We start from the raw sequence: 27,529 nt of genomic DNA on the forward strand, positions 1-27,529 counted from the left end.
ACGGCCACATTTTATAAATTACTCTCTCCTCGTATTGTACCAATGGATATTAGTCTTTAACTGTAGCTTAGACAATAACTTATTACCACATTTTTTAAATTCCGCAATTATCAAAGTCAGGTATTGAAGTAAACCTGGATCCTACAGTGTATATACCCATTTCACTCCTAAATTTAGATTACAAATTTCTCACAAAAATGTTAGCAAACAGACTCAAACACATCTTACCCTATTATACACATGGATCAAACCGGTTTTATCTCTGGAAGGAATTCTGTAGTGAATGTTCGTAAAGTACTCTTGGGTATATGTCACACCTATGGTCCGAAGAGCGATTCTTTCCCTAGATGCTGAGAAAGCTTTTGACATGTTATTGTGTACTCACCTCTTCAACACCACAGGTCAAAGTTCTAATTTTCCCTGAAATTTATTTAACAAATTATACCAGTCTTTTAATGGCTTCTTGTCTGATTAATTCGCAATTCAAAGAGGGACCCATCAAGGCTGTCCACTTTCACCATTATTATTATTATTACCCTGATATACCAAGGAATTGGTGTAGGCGCTATAGATCTACACCTCGCCCTCTTTGGAGATAACCTGCTACTCTTTCTTTCTGACCCATCTCTTGGCTTTAGATGATGCCCTAAATCTCCCTTTCTCCATCAATGCTCTTCTCCACACTCCTAAAAATAAGTTCCTGGAAAAAAACTTACAAAAACCCATTATTTTGGGACACTTATTGTACTTGGCAAGCCATCAACAAGAAATTCAAACATAATCCTGGTATAACCAACAATATTTCTTTATGGGGTAACCCTATGTTTCAGCCTCGTTTGGATAATCAGATTTACATTCAACTTCACAACAAAGAGATTAAAGCCACTGCTGATGTAGTTGACCCAGAAGGCAATGTAATCGCCTACACAGACTTCACATATAAATGTGATCTCACCCTTCAATGTTTACTTGCTTTTTTACAAATTAGACATTTTATACTTTCACTCCCCTCTTCGGGCATTATTACTCCTCAGATAGATCTCATACAAAGAATTTGGAATTTATTGTCTAAAACCCCCTACAAAACATGTCACCGTTACCTTGAAATGTTATCTCCCTCCTTTCCTGCAGTCTGCATGTGCACAATGGAGTCTTGGAGTCATGATTTTCCTTCCACAAACCAATTACTCAACACCCACCCCGAACACGGAGTATATTAAGATCTTCTTATCTTTAGGAAGTTGATATTAAATCAATTCATCATGCCTAGTTCTAACAAACTCAACACAAACACATTGTATTAGGAGTAGCAGAGCTTTGTCCCAAGTCTGTTTTACAGCGACTTTTTCACATCAATGGTGGGAATGTGGAAAAATTAAAAATTTTGGTCTAAATTGGTTAACTACATAAATTCTTTCTTTGGTGCAAAGGTCACATTAGAACCTATTTCTTTTCTAGAAAAAGCCACCCAGTGCATGGCGAAACGCGTTTTCAATTAACTATATCACTATAACAACGCCATCCTTACTCCCACTAATTCAACCATCAGCCAGGACTCCAGCAGCACATACCAGCAGCGGCAAACACACGGTGGCCTCAAGCAATGGCTGGAGCCTGTCTACCGTCTGTAAGCTGTCAGTGGTGAGGTTCTCCGCGGAGGCTCGGATAATCACGCGGGGTCTAAGGTCAGGCTGCCGGACATACAGTGCTCTACACGGCATTGGATCATTTAGAGGGATTGATGTCCTCAGACAGACTAGATAGATGCAGGTCACTGGGCTAGATGCAGGTCACTGGGCCGTGTGAGCCCCTCACACATGCTGGCAACATCAGTCTGCCTGAGGATATCAACCACGCTAAATACCGGTGGTCTGAGCATCCTTGTGAGGGAATTTCATCCATCTATTTACTATCCACCCAATGGATAGCTTTGCTGTGGCATGCCTACTGAATGTTGGTTGCTTCTCAAACTTTGGACACCAATCTACCAATTAAGAAAGATTGCCTTTTTTGCACATCAGACCATAGATCTGAGGCCACATCCATATTAAGTGCACAAATCTATTTAAGACCAACAAATCTGCCAAATACATAGGATTGAACCATCATTTTTGGATCAATTTATTATAAGTGTTTGCCTACCTAGTGTATATTGTGATTTTTAACGTTATTCTCTTAACCAATATCCGATTTTATTTGTGTTTAGTGTATGCTTTGTTTGATATTCATGTGTGTTTTGTGACAGTAATAAATTGCTTTCTATTAACACTGAGCGGTTGTTTAACCCAGCGCCCTACGTATTTTTTCTACTTCTTACTTTTAACCTTGGAGGTGGGCAATCCTCCATCGTGGTGGCTGTTGAGTTTTTTACATTACACGCCAGCTTGTCCTAGTGCTGAAGACATTTCTCTAGACAATTCACTGTACCTGACGTGGAAAAAGGGGTATTGATGTTCTATAAAAATGGAACGCTTATATTAACACCTTAGACAACCAAGTACAGTCCCAGATTTTCCTAATTTTTTTAAAACACTGATTGGTGGTTGTTTAGGAAGATTTCTGTTGGATTATTAATGCCTACGTTCTTGATTCCTAAATAATTTATATATGCTCTGCTTTTTCAAGTCATATTCTCTGATTCATATGTAACTCTTCAATTCCCTCTCCCTTCCCCACCCTTCTGTCTTTCCCCACCCTAAGGGCTATTTCACACGCTCTGGCTCCTGCTGGGCGGCGAAACTCCGCACGGCAAAAAGCTGTGCCGCACACCGTAGTTAATAATGGACACAAATGTCCATCCACACCAGCTGGCCACGGCCCGGCCGCCCGGTTGCAGCCGGATCCCACCACTGGAAGGCACGGCTGCCGGGCTGTGGCCATCCCTACCATTGTAAACTGCTGTGTGGGGCACGGCTTCCTGGCCGTGCGGGGTTTCGCCGCCCGGCAGGAGCTGGAGCGTGTGAAATAGCCCTTACGTTTTTTTTTACTATTCAGTTTACTATCTGATTTATAGCAGTGATATTTCTATGATCCATAAATATAAACAATATTTGTTTTCCTTAATGGACCTTTTTTTTTACATTACAATATCGACAATATTGGAGTACACATTTGCACTTTTTTATGGATGTAGCCATCACATTAGTTACGTTATCCGGGATGCCTAGACCTCTCTAGGTCCTGTAGGAAGTCAGCAGGAAAAGTGCTTGATCGCAGGTATGTGCCACTGAGACTGCTGGTGGTATAAATCCCAGACAGGGCTAAAATGAGTTGTACGGTCCGGGTTTTGGGTATGCTTGTGTTGGTTTGCTACTTTCCATTCCTATAGTACACACCAGGTTAATCAACTCCTGAGCTGGCAGTTACGGTGCAGTTCTGGGAGTGATTGACAGGGGGAAGCTGTCTGTGGGCAGGGTTGGGGAATTGTGTGTTGAAGAAAGCAAGCTAGAGAGAGCTGCTGCTGCGGCAAGTATCTGTCTGGGACCTGCCAGTACAGAGACAGGGTGAATGCCTTGGTCTATGCCTGCCTGTTCTGAAGCTAAAAGAGCAGAGACATTGTGTTAAAATTGAGTGCAAATAAGTTTACTAATTGCTGCTGAAGAAAAGCCTGATTTGTTTTGGACTTAATGTGCTGCCGATAAGCCTCCTGTTCATTTGTTTATTAATAAAACCCTGTCTTGCTGCAACCAATTTCGTTTGGACCTACCTGTCTTTGGAGCAAAGATCTCACAGTCCCTACTGTTGACATTTTCTGGACATACTTTTTTTATCAAAGAATCCATAACTGTTTTACATACACATCTTCATATTGTATCTATATATTTGTTCGATGTTCTGTTTTGGATTACTCCGTCGATGTAGTACTACTGCTATTACTATTGTTATTCAGAATGTTATGTTTGCAAAACACAATAAATAAATGTTAAAGAACATGTAAAGGGTGCACGAGATCTCGTACCCTTTGTGTGCTTTGAATTAGCACAAGGCCTGATTCAGACCCGTTTCCAGATGTCTGAAAACCGCAGATCGCGATTTCCGGACATGTGTGCATGCGCAAAAACGTAACTGTGCTCGCAGTTTAAGTTCTGATGGGGTGCTGGCAAAGCAGCGTCACTGTGGCAGGATACATTATTTTCTGGGAGCAACCTGTAAAACGCAGACATGTTTGGACCGCTCCGGAGAGGACCACAGTGGCCTCGTGACATCACACAAAGCCGCTGCGACCCAAAACATGGCCAACCTGTGCCTGGTTTTGCAGCTAGCCTGTGCAGCCATGGACCTGCCAGTAATGTGCAGATCACTCATACTTATAACACGTGCCTGTAAATTTTTGCATGCACATCAGTGGGCGGATCCCCTGCTGCAAGTATCTCAATTAGCGGCAAGAGACTTATGCATGATATTTTATCCAGCACCCTTACTAGTAATTCCAGGCTGAAAAAATACTACTTACTATACTAAACCCAAAAAAGAAGAAAGCACGGATTATATCAAATGTTCTAGACACATGAGCTTAAAGCAGAAATAACCTTTTCATAAATCCATGATTTCCACTCTGTTTCCTATACATATAAAACTGTGGATTAGACCCTGAAATTACAAGACCATGAGCAGTATATAATGAAATTTCTAGACTTGAAGGGAGTCCCGCTAAGCGACATAAATAAGCATGTTATGTTAATGCACAGCTCAAGATAGCTGTTTCTTTATGTAAATAAAATGCCAGACAGGATTTATGGCCATGGCTCTACATAGCTGACTTTATCGCAGCTGTGGAAACATTTAACATTTGAATTTATTTGTATTTTAATTTATGAATAAAGCAGAATGTTCTGACTTGTCAGACTTACTGACTGCTCATAGTTACTTAATTGGCAATTAGACAATGTGAAAATGTTAAGCGATACATAAAATGAACCACACACATTTTTATTCTCATTTTAACCTCTGATTTTCTTATTTCTTCCAAGCTTTCTAGATTTGTTTTCTTTTTTTATTAAATATATTACATTTTATTCTAAACGAATATGTCTGAAAATGTGTTTTTGGCGAATACAGGTTTGCAAAATTGGCTGTTAAAATATTTTCTTGTGATGGTAAGGCCCCATCTTGTTTTCTCTCACATTTATGTGATTGGCTAAGCACCAAAACCCAGTTAAGCCACAATGCATGAAAGACTAAACGTTAGACTAGTCCATACTTCCCTCCCCTCGCGGAATGGCCAGGAGGGTCCTGAAAATCAGCTCCCCCTCCCAGCCCCCCAGAAGGGTGGGCAAGCTTCATCATCCCCACACCCCCACCCTCTGCCGGTCAAATATAGCAGCTGTTTCGGGAGGGGGGGCTAAAATGCAGCAAATCACGTAATTTAGTAATACCCCCTCCCCAAAGAGCCGTGAATCACGGCATTTACATGACTGAGGGCGTTTTCTTAATGGGGGCAGGGTTTAATGTCGACAAGCCACGCCACCAGAAAAGCTGCAGGAGACTCTAAAGGTAGGCAAGTATGGATTAATCATATATCTGCCTTAGTCTTAAATTGCGTACACACTATATGACTTTTTTTTAACAATATGCACAATAATGATATTATCATGAATGTCATCTAGTATTTGTGCACTATATCATTAATAATGCCTGCTCCCACAGATCGTTAATGATCCCCCCCCCCCCCCTGTCATCTGTACATGTAGCCAAATTTTGACTATCATCACCCAGAGCCCCTGACGCGTTGAATAGGGTGAGCCGGAGGGCTGTCGTGGACACGGAGCATGGTGACCGCACGGCATAAGTAAAACGGTGTGTGTTAAGCTGCGCTCGCCGTGCAGTTGAATACTGCTAATAAACAGAGGCAGCTAGAGCATTAATATAAAACTGCATAACAGTCGAGAGAAAATGTAAAAGAAACATACGGTCATATATAGATGAGTAGGGTGTATATACTGTATATATACCACAAGCAAGTGACACTGGGTATCTCCATAAATCAATTGCAATACAGTACTTCAAAACCTGAAGCTGCAAATCGGTTATGACCCTACAAAGGTAATATAAAATATATAGTGAATTATTAATTATAGATAAAGATGAACAATAACCCCCCCCCCCCCCATAAAATAGGAAACACTTAAATTGTATTTGGAGACTAAATGCAGTAACCAATAAAACCTATGGTAGAGAATATATACCTAGTTACCAAAAAGAAAAAGTAAATGAATCCCAAAACAAACCTACCCCAAAAAAACCCACCCTGTAAATATACTACACTTTATGATTGAGTTGCATCTTCTAAAAGTGAGGCAAGTGTGAACCCTTTTGTATATCACATTTTGTGAACAGATACTATGGCCAGATTTATTAAGCTTCAAAAAGTGATACAATGAAGAGCCAGCCAATCAGCTACTACGTGCCATGTTACAGGCTAAGTGTTGAAAATGACAGGTAGGAGCTGATTGGCTGGTGGTTTATCACTCTCCAATTTATCACTTTCTGAAACTTGATACATTCGGCCCAATCTGTTCAACTATAAAGAAGAGTCACTCAATCAACACAATTAGAAACCAACTTATCCTTAAACATAATTCTTATTTAATATATATACATATGGTTGCTATGGGCAACATACCATCTTCAATAAAACTCCCATCTTAGTAAATTTACCCCTATGACTCTGGACATTCAGAGCATTCTGGTACAATACCAGTGTTAGCAGTGCACATTCTCATGTGGAACAGAGTTAGTGGTGTGGTCTTACCATTAAGTGTTCTTGTCCAAATCCTCCATTCTCCTATTATTTCTATTACAAAAATATTTCTCTGTAGTCATATAATTTGGAATCCTGAGGATCCACGGCTCCTGGGCAATGTTCCCTCTAATTTTACGAAGGCTGTGTGCGGCAAAAGATTTTGGCTGTGCAACTTTGGAAGGAAATTTAAAATTTTGTGCGTCACTTATATATAACTGGAAAATGACGTTCAGCATTTGTGTTAACTTTACTTCAAAATTATATTAAACATTTAAACATTCAAAACACAGCACACCATGTAGTTAATGGGTGAAGCACACATTAATTGAGTCCACAACTGCAACAAGGGACCACTGCTGCTTTGTGCGCTCTGTTGTAATGTCTGTGCGCACGCTCGTCGAGTTGTGTGCGCGCGCACGTGCGCACAGCTTAGAGGGAACACTGCTCCTGGGTATAACTAATTAGTATGGAGGTATAGCCACTGCATTGTTGTGCATCTGGGAACCCTCTCTTCAAACATATTATGTAGTGGCTTAATATGTAACAGGCAGTTGTAGATATATAGTATGTTATAATACAGTAATAGAGTACTTATATTATATGTTGGCAATTAGTGAGCAGTGTTTTGGAATAGGTTAAGTGCATGGCGATATGAATGGCAAACAAATACGATGTTCTGTGTTTGGTTGTCCGTGTTTGTGGTAGTTGCTTGCTGGAAAAGGTGTCTTGGTTTTCTTGTCAGGTAATTTAAGGACAGTTTTTATGAAACTTTGAATTTAATTTGTCATTCTTCATTTATTTGCAGTGAAATGAATGTGGCTGCTGTAGACCCAAATCTTTGCTGTGCTGTCTCCAGAAATGTAGCGAAGACCATTCAACTTTATGGTGTGAAGTCAGAACAACTTGTAAGTCATTTCCTGATGTATGTTTTCCTGGTTGACCTCAAATGTGTTAATAATCTAAAGCAAATTCGTAGGAGTTTTAGGGACACCGGCAACTAACCATGGGGCTCATTCATCAATAAGTGATAAAACTCATTGAGAATGATCAAATTCTTTGCTTATGATAAATGGTGTTCCAGCCAATCTGCTTCCAACTGTCATTTTTCAAACAAATGGCAGTTTGGAGACAATTGACTAGAGCACTATTTATCATATACAATGACTTTCAGCACTCATAATGACATTTATCACTAGTTTGATAATTTGACAATATTAGATTCCCTTGTTTTTAATGAATGCCAGTTTGCTGTCTGTGAGTGTTCCTTAAATGTATAAGCTACATTAGTGTGTCATTCATTTATGGTGATCTTGACTTTAAAGACAGACTCAAGGGAACTAGTAAGACCACCTGTGTCTTCCTTGTATCTGTAATAATTTATTCTCTGCTCTCAAATTTTTGAAAACATTGTTTGTTTTGAAGCATCACATGTATAATAAAAGATACAGTATCATTGTACAGTAGCCAAAAGATCAATAACAATCAAAATATCATTTATAGTTATGAATTATTATATGAAACATGTATGGACAATAATCAGTGAGATAAGAGGAAGAACAGCAGGTTTCAATTATTAATTCAAACCTAAAAGAGAAAATGTCCATCCCACACACTCCCCAGGAATATCTCTCATGCTAGTGCAAAACAAAGTAGGAGGGATTCCAAACATCTCTTAATTCAACTACCAGGAGGTATAATGTAGGCTTCTATGAATTTTACTCTTCATTTCCAGGTAGGGTGTTGTTATACTTTAAATAAATGAGGCCAAATGACTGTATCAAATACCTTGGTTGTATCCAAACTAAATAAGGTATTCTGTGGGTAGAATTGGAGGATGCCTCTGTTCGCATTTCTAATAAAAAAAAAATCCCTTCTCCTCTATCTACTTGAAGCCTTAAGATACAAGACTAGTGTCAGGTACATGATGAATAAGATTATTTCATAAACAAGATGTTCCTTGCAAGCAAGAATACCCTTTTCTGTTGTTTTATGACAACTTATTTTCCATGCTTTGTAATTAAAGAAAAAAATGTGTAGAAAAGTTTTATTGCAATCTGTTCTCTCACCCTCCTGCGTGCATGTAAAGGAATTATTATTTTTCTCTATGGTCAGATCCACCTGTGTCTCCTTAAGCATACATGCACAAAATCTAGGTATCGTCACACCTCTAAATTTCTAATGATCTTGAGAGTTTTTTTCTTTAAATTTCATCTATTGCCAAAGACATAAGTGCGGAGAGGGTGGAAATAAGTGACGAGAGAGAAAAAACATTCTCTTTATTGTATATTTCCTAATGACAAAATACATTTATTTATTTACTGTTTCTTATATAGCCCAGTAAATTCTGTTGCGCTTTACAATTGGAAACAGTGATCTTACAAACTAACTGTTTGTAAATACCCAAAGGTAGGAGGACCCTGCTCGCAAACTTACAATCTATAGGGAAATAGGCACTGATACACAAGGATTCATGACCCAGCAATCTTGGTCAGGGTTCAGCAGGATGAAAAGTGTGAAAAGGAAAGTGGTGGAGGATATGTGTGGACTGTAGAGTGCGGATGTGATTGTATATGAGAGGTTTATGAAAGTTATGTGGTTGTTTCTGGATTTTGATAGGCTTGCATGAAAAGCTGAGTTTTCAGGAAACACTTTAAAGATTGGAGAGCCTTATTGTGCATGGAAGGGCATCCCACAGAGTTTCTGCAGCCCGAAGAAAGTCCTGCAATCGTGAATGGGAGCTAGTAATGTGTGTGGATGAAAGAAGTAGATCTTGCGAAGAGGTCGTGTTGGGAGATATTTTGCGATAAGACATGTACATTTTTTATATAGCCTCGTGTGAGCCCTGAGGTACTCCAACTAATAGATATAGCAAAGAGGAGGTGGAATCAGAGAAACAAACACTTAAAGAATGGTTAGGATAAGTAGGATTAGAACTTAGAGTAATAAAATAAAATAAATAAAATACTGAAGAACTTATACATACTGTAGATAAAGCGCTTATTTCCTTTACTCAAATAAGAGAAGTATGAGATACCTAAATTCGAATTTTATATAAATATCTTCAAGTTAGACATTGGATAGACTCCTTTCCTAAAGCACCTGCGGTGCTGAGGAGTATCCCAGAAAAGATCTTTAACCACCTTAACCCTGAGTGCCAAGTGAATTTGTCAAGATTGGTGTGAAAACTGCCAAGCAAACATTTTTAGTCATCATAATGACCTGTAATGTTTACCTTTTATAGGAAATACTAGGTGATTCATCACGCCCTACGGGCGCTCTTCACACCGTCGTAAGGGGCTGCGCCCCCTTAATTTGTGAACATTTGTATTGTGAAAAATATGGTTAGAATTGTATGAAAGATGGCCTGCATTGCAACTTAAGTTATAGGTGAAATGTGTTAAATAGAGAGCATATGATTTGGAAGGAAATATAATCTTTTTTACATAACCATTTTTATTTGACTCCATATAACAAATGTGAGCAACGCTTGCTCTAAATCACAGAAATATATTATCTTACATATACTATAAATGTATAGCACAGTTTTGGAAGAAGGAACAGATTCCGAGTATGTCAATGATCATTCGTAAAATAAATGACTGTTATAACATGGAAAGAAGTAGTCACCATAAAAAATTGGCCAAAAAATGGCAATTGTGGCCACTATTTAGGAATATCACAGATAAGCGGTGATGAGGACAGAAATAGGGATATGGAACTCCCTTTGTGGAGACATCTCAGCTATGGCTACTATAAACTGAGTTAGGTATATTGATTCCTCATCTTAAAGATATCAATAAGAACATATTGAGGAAGGGATGAATGAGGTACGAAAGGAGCATTCTGCTCATGGGGTTTTTTGAATTGTATGTTGTATTTCCTTGTTATGTATGTATTGTACCTATCTTATTGTTTGTTTCCTGTATTATGTTAAAATTTTTGTATTTGTTGTAAGAGGAAGATATACTATTGTCCTCGCTCTACGCTTCTATGTAATGTATTTTTATGAGAAAATAAATAAAAGTATAAAAATAGTAGGATAAGCACCAAGAAAGGGCTGTGTCTTGAAGACCTAGTGATTGTGTGAGTAGAGAATGGTCAACAGTGTCAGTGTAGATAGTCTTATATGTTAGGGAGTCCACTGGATTGCGAGATTTACGTAATTTATGTCTAACTTTCCGTGAGATTTTTGGAGTGCCGCAGTTGGTGTCTAGGCCTACGTGGAGTGTGATGGGTAGCTGGAGCCACTTTATCAATGTTTTTTCAAGAGTCTGGTTTAGGTGTGATCAGGGCCGGTGCAAGGTTTCAAGGTGCCCTAGGCAAAGGTTCACCATGCCACCCATCCTTTCTCTCAACATCCTCCACCCAGCCCCAGTGGCGTAACCAGACATTTTGTGCCCACTCTGACAAAAATAAAATTTATTTTTCACCTACATTCCCGTTTCCATGGGTTTCTTGCTCATTGCCAGGGGTTACATGCTCACAGGTGCGCCAGTCATCCCAGTAACTGGCTTTTCCGGGTAGCGCTATAGAATGGCGCTTCCCTGACAGATGCAAGAGGTCCAATAGCAAGAGGCCAGGGGACATTTTCCCAAAACCACATTATAGTTACAGTAAATATAATGCCATATATAATGCAAATATAATGCCATACAGCAAATACATGCCACTACTTGCCGTATTTATGCCATCACATACCACATTTGTTTTATCCAAATGCCCCTGGTGTCACAACAGCCTTTCACATCCCCCTTATGTAACAATGCCCCTTATGTGTCATCACTGCCCTCCGCAGATCCTTCAATCCCCTAATAATCAATTTAAGCCCATGAATATTTTGCTGTTGGAGCCAATTTATACTTTCCTTCTCCACCAAGGCTGATTTTTTTTCCAAAGAACACTGACTATTCTATGACATGCGCACATAGGGCCTAATTAAGCATGGATCACTAATTAGGGAAAAAGCAGATGACTGCGAGTAGAAAGCCACCGTCCAGACAAAAAATGACAATTGCAAAATTGCGCATGTATTATAAATAGCGATATATTGACAGATCCATTTACAAATCCCAAAACATCGGAGGATACTTAGCATTTTAGCAAATGTGAGTTGGTCTGAGCTGCCAGTAATCTGCGACTGAGATGGTCTGGAAGTGGTCAGTGCTGACTTCAGAGACCATCCCCAAAAACAGGGCACGCCTGCGTTTTTTTGAAACACAACAAGAAAACACCATATTTCCACCCAGAAATGCTGGCCTCCTGTCACTCAAACTGTGACCACTATGTAATTGGATATTTTGTTGCAAATTGCGTAAGCACAATTGTTCAATATAACCCAAATTGTCAGTGCCAGAACATCCAACTGTTTAAGACACCAGAATTCCGATATTAGGCATCCCAAACCGTGAGTATGTCGGGCTAGGGTAGTGTGCAGCCAGGGAAGGGGGTTAAGTTTAAGTACTCAGGGTTAAGCTGTGGGGTGGCGTTAGAGGAGGAGGAAGGGATAGGCACTTAGAGAGCGGTTAGGGTTAAGCTGCGGGGGACATTAGGGAAGATGGGGAGGGGCACTAGTGGGGAAAGTTAGGGTCTGACTGCAGAGGGAGAAATAGGGTTAGGCTGCAGGAAGGAAGGGTTGGAGGGGGGAAGGAAAAGTATACTTACCTGACCCATCAGGATTCCCTCCTATGGGATGCTGGTTTCGGAATCATGACTGTGAATAATCCGCATGTATCCCCTTTTATCAATACCTCTGCAGCTGCAGGAAGGTGACACATGAGGAGCAGTAGTATAGATGCAGGGACCAACATGTGTTCCATTCTCTCCACTGCTTAGAACCCTACCTGCCCCACATGTTATGCACCTTTTGTGTTTGGGAGCACTTAGCTTTCACCCCTCAGCCTCCAGTAGTAGCAGAGGGGGAGGGGTGGCACACATGTGTTGTATTACCTCAAGAAATGGAAGTATATAAATGCAAATGCAGCAAATTGGAGTATCAGTTTGTATAGACACAGGCACACAGTGCATTAGGCTACTTACCCCTAGGTAAGAACCAGCCTTTCACTCTGTCAGCACTGGCAGATGATCCCAGCACAGCTCCTCATCTGTCTCATCTAGTGGGTGGAGCTACAGTACTCGGCTGGACATGAGGAGTAGGAAGGAGGCAGCAGCAGGGGATGGGAGCTGGCATGCTGGCTGTGTACAGGAGCATTACAACACCTGTTGCCAGCATCTTTCACCACTTCCCTAGTGTACATCTGAATGTCCTAATGGGGAAGGGCAGAGATGACCCGCTGTAAGTGTATACAGGTACTGCAATCATAATTTGCGTGTGCTTAGGTGCCACCATTGGTTGCACCATTGAATCTAGCACTAAGCTAAGTACAGATCATTCGTCTGCTTATCGACTAAGTACCAACTTAATATTGGTTAAATCCATAGCTTATCTGTGTATGGTTATTAGGCATGCCTATCCATTTATTGTCTACTCCTAGCAGTATAATGTGCCATGTCACAATGGATGAAATGTCCAGCAGTATGAGCTGCGCATGTACCGCTGCTACCACCACCTCTGTCAGGAACTATACCCCCCACACACACACACACACACACACACACACACACACACTCACAGAGTAATCGATGCTCTCTCCTGTGCAACTGGTCATGTGATCGCCAGTACCTGCACTTGTGACAGGAGGGTCACTCGATTTACAGGAGCCTCTCGGCCAATCCATGAGAGTAGTCAAGTATGCTTTTTTGTTCCCTTATTTGAATATTTGTGACTTTCTCAGTTATGGCACATTTGCTTATATCGATAACATTTGTTTGTACTTATGTACTAACTGGGCTGCCGATTTTGAAATCGGGTCCATCGCATCGCATCCGACCATATCGCATGCGATGCGATGGACCCGATTTTTCCATAGGAGTCAATGTTAAAATGGACTGAGTCCTTTTTAACATGGAATTCAATGGGAAAAGGGGTCCTTTTCATACCCCTACTATCCAAGTGGGCATGGAGTTGGATATAAACCTGTGGCGAGCGTAGCGAGCCACCGAGCCCGAAGCGTGGCGAGCGGACACAGAATACCGTCCCCGCGCGGGGCTCGCTTCGCTCGCCACGCTTCGGGCTCGGTGGCTCGCTACGCTCGCCACAGGTTTATATCCAACTCCATGCCCACTTGGATAGTAGGGGTATGAAAAGGACCCCTTTTTCACATTGAATTCCATGTTAAAATGGACTCAGTCCATTTTAACATTGAATCCTATGGAAAAATCGGGTCATCGCATCGCATGCGATATGGTCGTATGCGATGCGATGCGATATCGCATCGCATCTGATTGTATGCCTTAAGTTAAGGCATACAATCAAAAAATCGGCAGCCCAGATAATACATAAGTACCCATTTGTTGAGACAGAGCAGTGTATTTGTTGTGCATAACAGTCTACCCTGACTTAAATTGTGTTCAATGGATTTTTACCTCATTGGAAAGGATATTGTGCATCTTGGACAATGCTAAAGAGGATTAAACAAGTAGCAAAGTCTTAAGTAAAGCTGCCTAATTGGCTACATTGAAAAGTATTAGTGTCCTGAGAGACTCTATGAAACATAATATATTTCATCGGATTATTTGCATATTTTTAACTGCTTCAATAACCATAACGATCTACTTTAACTGTAGCTGTATTGCATGCCTTAAATACTGCTGTAGCTGTTTCAGCCTTGCTTTTAATATAGACTGAGAGGCTGAAATTGTTTAACACTTTTATAGTATAAAAACAACATACGTTATTAGCTGTATATGGTTTCTTGCATTTTGACAATTGTTAAACTCTCAATTCAGTGGAGCCTCCGCTATAAACAAAATCACATTTTGCTGGTGGTATTCTGTTGTAACAAATATTCATCCTTCTGCCACTAGATGACTTTCTTAGCAGGTCGTATTCATTTGTTAGTGATGACCATGAATTGCTTTCAGTTTCACCAGCAACTCTCAGCCAACAGTGCCAAAGATACTGTGTTCCTTCACATCCCATAGTGTTACTGTACCCTAATTCTCGGCAATGTCGGATATTACCGCAAGAACAAAATAACTCAGAGACAGCAGACTTCTTTTGGAGAAAAATGTTGCCGTATGGATTAATTGCCTACAGTACCCATCTGTCACTATGAGGCATAGTCAATTACCCCCACTGTGTTTACTACATTGGTAAGGCAAGAGGTTTAATACCTAGTGCTATTCAACTATCAATTTAATTGACTAGCCCAGTGGTTCCCAAACAGTTTTTTTTAAATCACAGCACCCTAGAGTATCAGAATTGTTTTCATGGCACCCCTATGCCAAAAGTTTCTTACTGAGAATTTTTTAAAAATATATAATTAAGTAAATTGTGTTATTATGTTATACTTCGGTTGAATTTTGTGGTGAGGGACAGGATTCGCTGTTTGGCCACATAGTTTATGAATGAATTTTGCTTATTACATTCAGTGAGTCGAGAGGGGAGTGCGGGTACTTTTTACATGAGCCAAGGTCTGCTGAAGGGGTCCGGGTCCCTCTCCTCCATTGCAGCACGACCTCTCTCCCAAGTTTAGCACACGCTGCTCAGTGCCGTGTGCTGAACTGGGGAAAGAGACAGCTGCAGGCTGTCCTCTCTCTCCCTCTGTGTGTGCAATAATTAGCCCGCGCGCCACCCTGTACAAATTACCGGTACGCTTATTTTTTTCACGTGGGTCACGTCCCAACCCGGAGGACACACCCTCTTCATTTTACCGGGGCTCAGTTTAGCTGTCAGCGCCCCTGGCAGCAGCCTGTCCTCTCTTTCCCTCCCACCCGCCACCCAGCACCCTGCGCAAATTACGTTTATTTTTTTCCACTCCATTTTACCAAGGCCCGGCCAACCTGTGGGTGCCCCTGATCACATTAACCATAAATATTTTCAATTAGTCCTGGACCACCAACCCAAGTCACTCCTACAAGTTCCTTTTTTGTTTTTTATCCCTGTACGTGGTGTATTTGTAAAATGTGAATACATTTATGGGTCTTATGAATACAACCATAATGGCAACGGATATATGAATTATTGTCAGCTATTTCACAATGAATTTATTTAGTTCTTTGAGTGCTTGAATAATAAACTATTTTTGTTTCCTTAGCTGTGCACTCAAGGAGATGCAAGTCAGGTTATTGGTCCGCTCACAGAAGGACAACGAAGAAATGTTGCAGTTGTTAATTCACTTTACAGACTATATCAATGTATTCAAAAGGTAAGACATTCTATCTGCGAACATGTATACGTGCTCTCCTTTATTTTATGTGTAAAATGTGTTTTTAGAAATATTTATCAACTTTGCAAGAAAAAGCTGTAGCTGAACAAATGTATAAAGATACAGGGCCTGCTTCAGATATATTGTAGGTGCTTAGGGGAAGGGCTCAAGATTGCACACCTTGAAAATAATGTGAGGTGCTACCTGCTGAGACTTGTAGTGCAGCAAGCAGAAGAAGGAGAGTGCAGGTACACTCTAAATACAAATGCTGAACCTATAAATAATATATCTATATTGTATTGCATTTCAGAGGTTCTTGGCATAATGATGGCCATTATCAGGCTGGTCCCTAACACTACTATGGGACAAGTCCAGGGTAGGGTACGGGTACCCCCCCCCCCCCCCAGCCAGCCCACCAGAACTGCCACATGGCATCACATTGGTGTGAAATTAAAGTGATAATATAGGGGAAATTATATGCAATAAGTCTTACACAAGTAGGAGGTAATAATAAAATACTGTGGGTGCTGCTACTGCATCCACTCTAGTAACATTGCCTGAGGTGCAGGTCAATAATATGAAAATGCTAGTTTCAGCACTTTCAGACTGTGCAAACCAAGAGATGCTTATTTTCTGCACACATTGGCACCAAACAGTCCACCATTGACACAACAAAACCTCCAACATTGACACTTGCATATTTCAATTTATATGTGTGAATGTTTGTGTGTGTGTGTGTGTATATATAAATGTGTATAAAACAGACCTCCTTCACGTGGGACCAGCGTCTAGAGCTATTTAAGGTTTGTTGTATGTATGATTTATTAAGCCTGACGAAAACAAGTTATTGTTGAAACGTTGCTTTACTTGCTCACGAATTTAAAGATTGCTTTTTACACTGAAGCTGGAGTGCTGCGTTAATTTGTCTGCTATATATATATATATATCAATAGGAGGGGTACCCTTTCAATGCGCTACAATAAAATGAAATGAGTGGGCAGCAACTATGTAGGTCCCCCCTGTTAGTGGGGGAGAAGGGGGAGAAATAGCAGACAACGTGCGCCCTAATCAGATGTATCCACCACCAAAAGAACAAATTGTGACCATAAGATCACAATACAACAAATTTCATGTAAAACAGATAAAAATGACAATAAAACATTTTTTTCATCTGTGTGGAGTCATAAATTCAACAACGGTCAAAGTACAAGGAAACCCAACGCGTTTCGTCGTTACAACGACTTCCTCAGGGGTAACCGTCTAGGTGGTAGAGGAAAGCAATATTACTTTTACATTTATTCACAACTCAATGGTAAGTAAACCTGATGATCAGTACTTAGGATTTTGAAGGTACATACCCGCAGGCAACTTAACTTTTGGATAAAGATGTTTCTTTCTCAGTGTAATACGGCTTTCAATTCGACTCAGTAAACAAATGTGAGGGAGTGGACCCTTTGTAGATCTCAATCCTGATGCATAACTGCATCTAAAATGTAGTCTAAAATATATGCGTAATATGTCAGGAGGAGAGCAAGTTTAAATGAACAGAAAATGAATATAAAATATATAAATGGAATAAGCACATACCAATTTCCATATAGAACAGGGGAAAAAATGGGGGAATATCCCGAAGAAATTCAGATAGATCCTTAGTATAGTAAAAAAATCCTACAATATTAATGAGTATCATGAGTGGTGGATTGGGACCAGTAAATGATACACAAAGTTTGCAAAAGTAGATGTCAGAGATAATTGAGACACCATGTTCCAGACAGGTACAGGCAAATAGACATAAACTATGTACAATATAGAATGGGTATTAGGGAAAAATTCCATTTAAAAGAGACCTGACCAAATGAAAACTACTAAAGAGCGGACCAAATGTCCAGTATACATCACAGAAAAAATGTATATAATTAACAAGCCATAATAATTTGGAGAAAAAAACAGTCCTTACATACCTCAATACGCAGTGCTAGGCAGTCATATGTTAGACCAGACTCCAGGTGATTGAACTGAAGCAACGGTCGAGATATATATATAGTAAGCTGTGGATGACATCACTTCCTGTCAGGAAGAGATTGTCAAATGTGCGATAAACCGCTAATATAGGAAAATATAAGGAACCCTATAATAAGGGATGTGGCGAGATCCCTTCCCAGGGTAGAACAATCACGATGTGGTTAGGAGTGGACCGTTACTTAGTCCATATCAGCTCGCGGTCTCCCGCGTGCGTTCCAGGATTGCGTTCCACGCGCAGTCACTTCCGTGACTGTGCTTCCGCTCTGGATAATACGGAAGTCCAGACAGGGTTATGCGTTCCAATTTCGTTGCCGGAATACTCCCGCTTGCGTTCCAATAGGGGCCGCGTCGCTTCCGTGACGTAGTCTCGGCTGGTGATCTCGCCACATCCCTTATTATAGGGTTCCTTATATTTTCCTATATTAGCGGTTTATCGCACATTTGACAATCTCTTCCTGACAGGAAGTGATGTCATCCACAGCTTACTATATATATCTCGACCGTTGCTTCAGTTCAATCACCTGGAGTCTGGTCTAACATATGACTGCCTAGCACTGCGTATTGAGGTATGTAAGGACTGTTTTTTTCTCCAAATCAGCTCCTACCTGTCATTTTTCAAACCAAGCCTGTAACTTCACAGTTAGGAGCTGATTGGCTGGTGACAAAAACCAGACACTTTATCACTTCACCGAGCTTAATAAATCTGCCCCTCTGTCTGATACACTGCTATGTTCAAGGGTTTTCCTTTGATACTCTACAGGTTATATTAAAATGAGCTCAATGAGCGTTTTAAATATTATTATTCTAATTTTATTTATAAGGCGTCACAAGTGTTTCGCTGCGCCGTACAAAGGAACAGTACAGGCACTACTTTCAGTCTAAAGGTGCCTTCACACTAGAAAGATCTGTGATCTTAAGATTTATTTGAAGATTTTGAAGTATTTTAAACCTACAGGTGTGCTGTAAGCTGCTTGTGATCCCTCTAGTTGAGCTTTCCCCAAAACACCCACAGTGCATGAATACAAGAAAGAGATATCACCAGAGGATCCACAGGCGCTAGTTCTCATTAACAAAAACAACGATCCCTAAATATTTCTCAATGAATCTCCAAAGAAAGAAAAAGAAAGCTGTTTAAACCAGTTCCTTATAAAAACAAAATGGAATTCTTATGACTCGTACCACATATGAGGAAAAAAAAGTTTGGCGCTTAACCACTGTGTAGTATTGTTGCCCTGGTCCCCTGCAGCTGCAATATTTTGGGATGTTCAGTCCAGAGACAAGAAAACAAAGAATACGAAAAAAAATGAAGCTGCGCTGGGGATCTGGGTTAAATGTTTTAATAAGACCATAAATCTAGTTAATCAATAACCTGAAACAATAAATAAATTAAACAATAATATACATAAAGCAAACTAATATAAGCAACATAAAATATATAGTAAGTATAAAAAGCAACAAGAGGCCGGCCCATTAATTAGCATTTTTGTTAGTTGTGGTATAATCAGGGCCTGCGCCACCACTAGGCAGCTTTAGGCATTTGCCTGGGCGCACCGGCCACTAAAGGGTGGCACTTGGGAGCAGGTCAGCGACGAACGCCCCCCCCCCCCCGCCCCCCTTTAAGCCTGGTGAGCCCCCCGCCGCTCATGATGTTAGTAGGTTATGTGTTTTTTTGAACAAATAAAATGATGGGTCAGGCAAGACAATTGCAGGTACCTGTTAAAATCACACAGATGTAGGAAAGGTGCTGCTACGGATGTCATGGTGGGCAGTATAACTAGTATACAAATGGTATAATTTCTGTGCTCTCATCTGCCAGTATCTCAATGTTTCAGGAACGTAATGCATTTGGTGGTAGGTTTAAAGGTTAAGCCAAGATTTTTTTTTTGTCTCTAAAATCTATCCTGTTTTTAGTAATGTAAGACTATAATATGAAATGCCATATTTGTCATTTTTATTCTATGTATGTTACATTTATTCTTTATTGCAGAGATGGAAAATGATTATTATTATTATTATAGTTTGGTGCCCCACCCTAAAAACAAAAAAAAGTATAGTGTTTGTCTTACAGAATTACTGTATATAATTAGCATTCTCAACCAGTCTACAACGGTTTGTGGGTCAGGGTTAGACCCATGAAATGTAGCCGCCCGGTCCCATCCCACAGTCCAGCAGCACCAATGGGTGCACCGTTGTTTGCTGTAAAGCAGTCTGCGCAGTACTGGTTGGACACCATCCTGTCACCTATGACAGGTGTTAGGAGGGCTCCTGGGATAAAGCCAATTAAGTATGTAGCAGCAGTGCGTTCACTGTTGTTTTCTGCAGTGCAGGCTGAGTAGTACTGAACAGAAGCCATCCTGCCCCCTATTCCAGGTGTTAGAAGAGCTCCTGGGATAGAGCCAATTAAATATTCAGCAGCAGTAGGTGCACTGCTGAGTTATGGTGGAAGAGCACACCTGGTTCTGCTGTAAGCCACATACTGTATATGCTGCTGTATATGCAGCTGCCCCTACAGTGCTTGGAGACCAGAGCCAGGCTTCTCCATTTTCTTTGGGACATATACCCCTGCTCTATTGATTATATTAATTGATATTTATTGAAGAGGAGAATTTTATGCTGATAATTTTATAATCAAATCCAGAAAAGGTATCCTGATAAGTATATTAGTTCTCAAAAATGTGCAAAACGGTACTGTACATGTGTGGCATCAGTTCTGCAGCAACATGTCTATGGGAATTACTGGAAAATTGTGGCAATTACTTAGCCAGAGTGTTCCCAACCTGCGGGTACTCTGCACACCGGTTGGAGTTTTGAAACTAATATTGGTGGAAGAAGTCGTTTCCCAATGGCAGAAGAAGTCCCCTATTGCCATTGCATCACTTTTGGTTCCCTATGCCGCGTCATAAGCATCTCCTTATGCTTTTGTCTGAACAGCAAACCACTGGGAGCTGCCCTCGTACAGTACCTCAGAAATCTTTTGCCCCGCACTGACATGGGTGGATTAAACAGTGGTATTAATCCTATAGGCATTAGCGGGATCTCTGGTAAGAGTACACAGTCAGCGGCCAAACACAGAGGGACACGATTCTTGACTGCACACTACACCTTAATACAAGGACATGCATACTGCTCACGTCCACTCCAATACTGTGGATATTTCAAATTGAGAGGAGGGGGTACTCATAAATGAAAATCATATGTGGAGAGAAAAAAGGTTGGGGACCTTTGACTTAAGCTGTAAAGTGGAACATACAGTATACAGTACATTGGTTTACGCTACTCCTCTATTTAAAGAAACATTGGTGTATCTCTTGGTCTTTCGTTATAACCACAATAAAATTCTGTAAATATTCCGATAGAGTGGTGTGTAGTTTTCTGGAATGCCTTAAAATAATGTATATAATGTAGTTGACATATGAATTGCATACATTGTGGGAAACTGATTTGCACAAGTCATTGTTACATAACTTGCATAAGCTATGTTCTACTGTAAATGTTATCTTTGGTATACAGAAGATGCATTGGATAAAGGAGTGTATTAAACCAACTTTTGTCGCCAGGAAAAACACTGCCAGCCTAAACAGAAATGATAATGGTCAAAATATCTGTACAGTATTTACTGTTAAAATTTTTAATTGTTTAAAAATGTTTTAAAGCGATCTTTAAAATAGTTACATTTACTAATTAAAGTCAAATATGAACAAACTCTATGAGGTCAGAGCGCTGAGAAGGGAGTTTACAGCGCACTGTTGGGATGAATGAGAATGACTCCATCTCTACACTGCACATGTGCAGATTTCGTTCTGCGATACTGCACGCAATGCAACCTAAGCCGTCACAGCATGATTGATATGTTATGGCTGTTGCATAGTCACCATGATGCTCACAGGGAGGGGGCAGGATGGACATAGGCAGGCGGTGTTCACATGCAAACGCCCTAGGTTTCCTGGGCGTACCCACAAAAACAGCTGCCGGGGGCAGGCGGCTGACGTCACAGAAGGTCAATTGCCCGCCCCGTTCTCGGACCGGACGCCACAAATCTACATCAGCCCAGACTGACTTAGATTTGCAAACAGGGTAGAAATCATTCGATGGTAAGTGACCATCAAATGATTTCAGCCCTGTGTGCTACCCTGCAAAACAGCCATTCGCAAAGCGGCAGGGGGCAGGCATTCATGCAGGCGGCGTAAGTTAGCTCTCTAAACATTGAAGTTACGCTGCTTAGCGAGTCAACCAGAATCATCCCCATAGTTTACTCTTTCCCTCTTTTCTTTTTATTTGTCTTTGTTTTGGGCCTTTCACAACATTCAATTCTGTTAAGTGTTACATGGGTTATGAATATCGTCCTGCTAGTTCAGCTCTGCTCTGCTCCATGCTGCCAGTCAGTCTTGACTGGCTGATTGCAGCACCTGTGTGAGACATGCTCAGCTTGCCTGATTTAGACACCATTCCCTGTCAGAGTATAGGTTCACTAACCTGCTCCAGTGTGTTTCCTGTGCCTTGTCCTGAATCCTGGTTACTGTGTATGATCCCGACTATTCTCCTGACTATTCTCCTTCCTTATCCTTGTGTACTTCATTGTTACTCCAGCCTACCAGTTCCTGACCTCAGCTATCCTAGTTACTATTCTATTGTCGGCTCCCTGCATACTGCATCAGTTATATATTGGCTAGTCCTGTGACCATTCTCCTGCCTGCTCCTGGTGTACTTCTTCAGCCCATGTATGACCCAGCTTGTAACTGACCCTTCCATATTTGCTCCATTGTACGAGTTCCTGACTTCTACTGTTGGCCAGCCTATTACAACCACGAGAATGCCTGCGTTCACCCTGCCAGACTACCAGAGGTTACCAGCACCATGTGGGGAACCTGATCAGGGGGCCGTGACTGGCATGTTCATAGCAGCGAAGCCCATATCCCAATTGGAGGGGTCACTGGCGCAAACCTATGACACATTAAGATCCCGCACCCCTGAATCAGCTCCAGTCAATCCCCGGCCTGGTATTCACTATTCTGCGCCCGAGACCGTGACATGGACTTTTTTTTGCTCTTTAACAATTTGGTTGTTGCACTGAAGAAAATAGGAAAATGGTAGAATTACTAATATGGTTGAATTCTGTTTTATTATCTCTTTGCTTTGATTTAATAAATACAGGTTTCTTATATATTTACTTAGTTACATTTACCATTCGTGTACACGTTCTTATTCGGGAATGGACTGGCTGCCTCCGAACACCCTCCCCTAATATGTCTAGTATTGAGGAACGTACATCACACGCACTTACTGCTGCTCTAATGTGCAATAGTGAGTGATACGTATTATAGGGCATAGGGCAATCGCCACCTGCAACTGTTGAAATCTATAGCTTCAGGTGTCGGAACGGTCTGCGCTACTGACTGTTAATGCATTACTCTGCATTATGGTTTGATAGCAGAGTCGTTAAAATCATGGGCGCATATCAGCTACTTCATAAATGGGGGGAAGCACCATCAACTGACATGCTCTCATATCATTTTGCCTCCATAGAGACCCTTAGTACCCCCCACCCCCCCAAAGACTATATTGAGAAAAAATTGGATTAATGTAATATACCCATTAACCACTTAAAGTAGATGTGAGATTCCCATTACAGCTTGTAGACTGTTGGTTGTAAATTAATATATTAGGAGATAATTTGAGAGGGGCCTTGAGATTTCAACTGCCTAGGGGCCTCCACGGGTTTAATCTGGTACTGTAGGTAGCACTAGCAGCTTCTCACAGTTAATTCACTGCACTTTAATAAAGATAATGCACTTCTGAAAAGTACTGCACAGGTATTATTTTAACCACTGGTACAAGCACCTTGATTTGGAATGCATACAGGTATATGTGGCCTTTATGTTTAACAGTAAAGTATTATCTGTTTACTTTGTAGCTGATGTGATACAAGAAGGGCTTGACCTTCGGCTGCTACAAATCTAAACCTAATTATGCAGCTTTTAGTAGTTGCTGCTGGAGAAAATGTAATTATGCCGCTGATCTCATTGAAATGAAGTCGGTAAATTCAAGCCATATGAGCCTTATGATAAATGAGGTTCTTCTCCATGCTTTATTATCAATATAAATAAATATAATCAAAAGATGAATATTTGCAACACTTTTATGCACAGTTACTAAGCATGGTTTATCATACCTATTAACAAAGATAATTTTGTTCTAGAAATCATGTTTAACCCATGCAGTGCTTACATTATCTGGCTCACTTTCAGTACACTGCACATGTAACCTTTTAAGAGCATTATTTGTATGTAACACTGCAGTGACACTGATATATCCATACACTTGTGTCAGTATTCTTTGTGTAAACTGGGTTTATTGGCATCATCACATTATAATTGGTACAGCTGTACATTGTGGGGGCAGCTGTATCAGTTGGTATTTACATACAGAAACAGATGTAATCGTATACTAATTTCATTTTGTAGCAACTTTTTTTTTTTTTATGTTACTGTCTTAGGAATCATTTTTCGAAAACCCTGCCATAGAGCTATTGGGAAAGTAGAAGGAACAATTGACGGTACTCTTTACCTAGAAGGGCACCCATCGCGACCATCGCGACCATCGAATGCACTAAAAATCGGGTGCGACGCGATGCCCGCGATGGCCGCGATGGCCGCGATTTCCCATAGGGACCAATGTTAAAAATGAGATTGGACCCGATTTTAGTGTTCAATGCCTCAATGCCCGCGATTTTTACATAGGAAACAATGTTAAATGGGCCACAGAGCCCTAATAGTCACTGTGAACTCTGAAATGGCCCCCACAATTGTTAACGCCACCCCACGATCAACGTGAACCCGAAGCGTGGCGAGCGGCGGCGGTACGCATCCTCCGACCTTTTCATGCCCTACTATCCACGTCGGCGTGGAGTTGAGAATAGAATAGTGTGGCGAGCGCAGCGAGCCACCAAGGCCCGAAGCGTGGCGAGCGGACGCGGATACCTTCACAGTTATACGCGTCCCCTCGCGGGCTTCACAGGTGTCCGTGGCGAAAAGCGGACACCTGTGAAGCCCGCGAGGGGACGCGTTTACCTGTGAAGGTATCCGCGTCCCCTCCCGGGGCTCGCTGCGCTCGCCACGCTTCGGGCTCGGTGGCTCGCTGCGCTCGCCACACTATTCTATTCTCAACTCCACGCCGACGTGGATAGTAGGGCATGAAAAGGTCGGAGGACGCGTACCGCCGCCCCTCGCGGGCTTGCCACGCTTCGGGTTCACGTTGATCGTGGGGTGGCGTTAACAATTGTGGGGGCCATTTCAGAGTTCACGGTGACTATTAGGGCTCTGTGGCCCATTTAACATTGATTCCTATGGTCAAATCGCGGGCATTGAGGCATTTAACATTAAAATCGCGGTCAATCACCGTTTTTAACATTGATCCCTATGGGAAAATCGCGGTCATCGCGGGCACCCGTTTTTAATGTACCCGCGATGCCCGCGATTTTTTACCCCCGACGCCCGCGATTTCAATCGCGGGCGCCCTTCTAGGTAAAGAGTACCCAATTGACAAGAGGATTTAAATGTTCAGAATGGTTTCTAGTAGCATGAATAAGTGGTTTTGGTGACATTTCAGGATTTGGACAGTAAAGTTGTTGAAACTTAATTGTTCAGATGCCTGTGTATGCAAAACCAGTGTGCAACATTATTAAAAGGCACATAATAATCAGTGTCTGTATATCAAATACCTTCTGTGAAGACCTGACTGTATAATTTTCACACAATATATCCAGCTACCCTTATAACTCACATTGGAATGTATTTGGTATCCGTTTCATGGGTCAATCCAATTAGCTGTGAGTTTGTAACATGAAACTCACATAAATCGCACAAATGCGTGCGCCCTAGGAATGTGATATCCGATTAAAAATACCAATTTGCGGTAGTCTCGGCAAGGTTGCGCAACGTTTTGTGGGGAAACAGAATTAGTTTTACTAGAGAAGGTACTGTAGAAGAGTTTAGAAAACTTGTCCAGCCTCAGAGATAGTGCTTTGTAGTGAGGTGGTAAGATAGCCTGGTTCAGTGCGAAGTCAGCATAGGGACCTCCGGTCCATGTGACCTTCCCAGCCACAGCTGAAAATTGGTCTGATTGCAGGAGAAGGGATTTAAACCCTGCTCAGTCTGCTGATGCCAAAAAGTGGCGAGTTAGTAGGCCAAGTATTGTAGCGGCAGGAACTTGGACTGTCAGCGCCTGGAAATTTTTTCTTTTGTTTTTCATGTGAAGTTTGTTTGCTATATGTACTGTATGACATTAAATACCCACACAAACACTAAATACTGCCTGCTGTGTCCTGACTTGACTGTGACTTTCTAAGAAGAATGACTTTGAGAAGTACATTAAAAACTGGATAAATAATCCTGGACCTCAAAAAGTGACTACTGAGGTTGTAGGACAATATATAAGCAGCTAGTAGCCAGTTGGAAAGTAGTGGAGATTTTTAGAAGGTGTCAAATGAATGATTTAGCACTTTTTTTTTTTTTTTTTTAACATATTTTTATTGAAACACTTTTAAATTTGATATACAATCAGCTGACAGGACAAAAATTTATAAAGTAAGAAAAATACATAAAGGAAAAGGTGGCATTAGGAGTCAGCAGATACAATTCAAAACGACATTCTAATTCGGGAATATCATGTCCTATGTACAGTTCAGCTTCAAACATTAGTCATGTCAGGGTCTTTTCGTCTTATACGGCATATAGGCCAGTACGGCCCAGGGCTGTCTCCAGAAGTGTGTTATGGCAAGATTCACTTTGTTAGGCATCCTAAAGCACCGGGTGGTCCCCTGAAATGGTTCTCAGTAGATACCACTGTGTGTCTTTGAGTGAGTTATGGAGTTTAGTTCTAATTTCCAAAGAGAGTATTGCTATATAGCTCTCCCAAGTGTCAAATAGTTTTTTAGTGTATCGTTCTTTGTTCAATAAACATTCAATCCACTCCATGTTAAAGACATGGAATAGTTTGTCCTGAACAGCTGCAGGGAAGGGGGGGTGGCTTCGATCCATGTCTGCATGATGGACTTGCGTGCAACCGCGCTAATAATCCCCAGGAGTCTTTTGCATCCCCTAGTCGCTCTTTGGTCCTCTGGCAGTATGCCAAATATAGCCCAATGATCTGTGAAAGGTACGTAGTTCACTAAGTGGTCTTGTGCGAACTTCCTGACCTGTAGCCAGAATAGTTTTATTATAGGGCAGTTCCAAAAGTAATGATACAGATTTGCCTCGCCGGACTGACATCTCGGACAAGTTGCCGAGGGAGTCATCCCGGCCAGGAATTGCCTGTGGGGTGAAAAGTAAGCTTTGTGGAAAATATTGAGGAACATCTCCTGGTACTGGATTGCGGGTAGCAGCCTTCTGGAACGCAGCAGTGCCTTGGACAACTGTGTGCAAGTTAGGTCCGGCATTGTTTGTGTCCAGGCTTTCATGCCTGTGGTGATGGTGTCGTGGTCTATAATCTGCCATAGGAAGTT

General features: G+C 41.2%; 1 protein-coding gene across 2 annotated transcripts in view; it reads left to right on the top strand.

Moving 5' to 3' along the window:
- COG5 (component of oligomeric golgi complex 5) overlaps positions 1–27,529 on the top strand; it is a 334,884-nt gene that overhangs the window by 252,956 nt on the left and 54,399 nt on the right. For both annotated transcript variants that reach the window (XM_083182966.1, XM_083182965.1), the window contains exons 14-15: positions 7,548–7,647; positions 15,898–16,008. In XM_083182966.1, coding sequence (XP_083039092.1) covers positions 7,548–7,647; positions 15,898–16,008 — 211 coding nt within the window. The remainder of the gene's footprint in view (positions 1–7,547; positions 7,648–15,897; positions 16,009–27,529) is intronic.

The sequence above is a fragment of the Crinia signifera genome, chromosome 4 (assembly GCF_055691185.1).
Source record: "Crinia signifera chromosome 4, ASM5569118v1, whole genome shotgun sequence".
Classification (NCBI taxonomy): domain Eukaryota; kingdom Metazoa; phylum Chordata; class Amphibia; order Anura; family Myobatrachidae; genus Crinia; species Crinia signifera.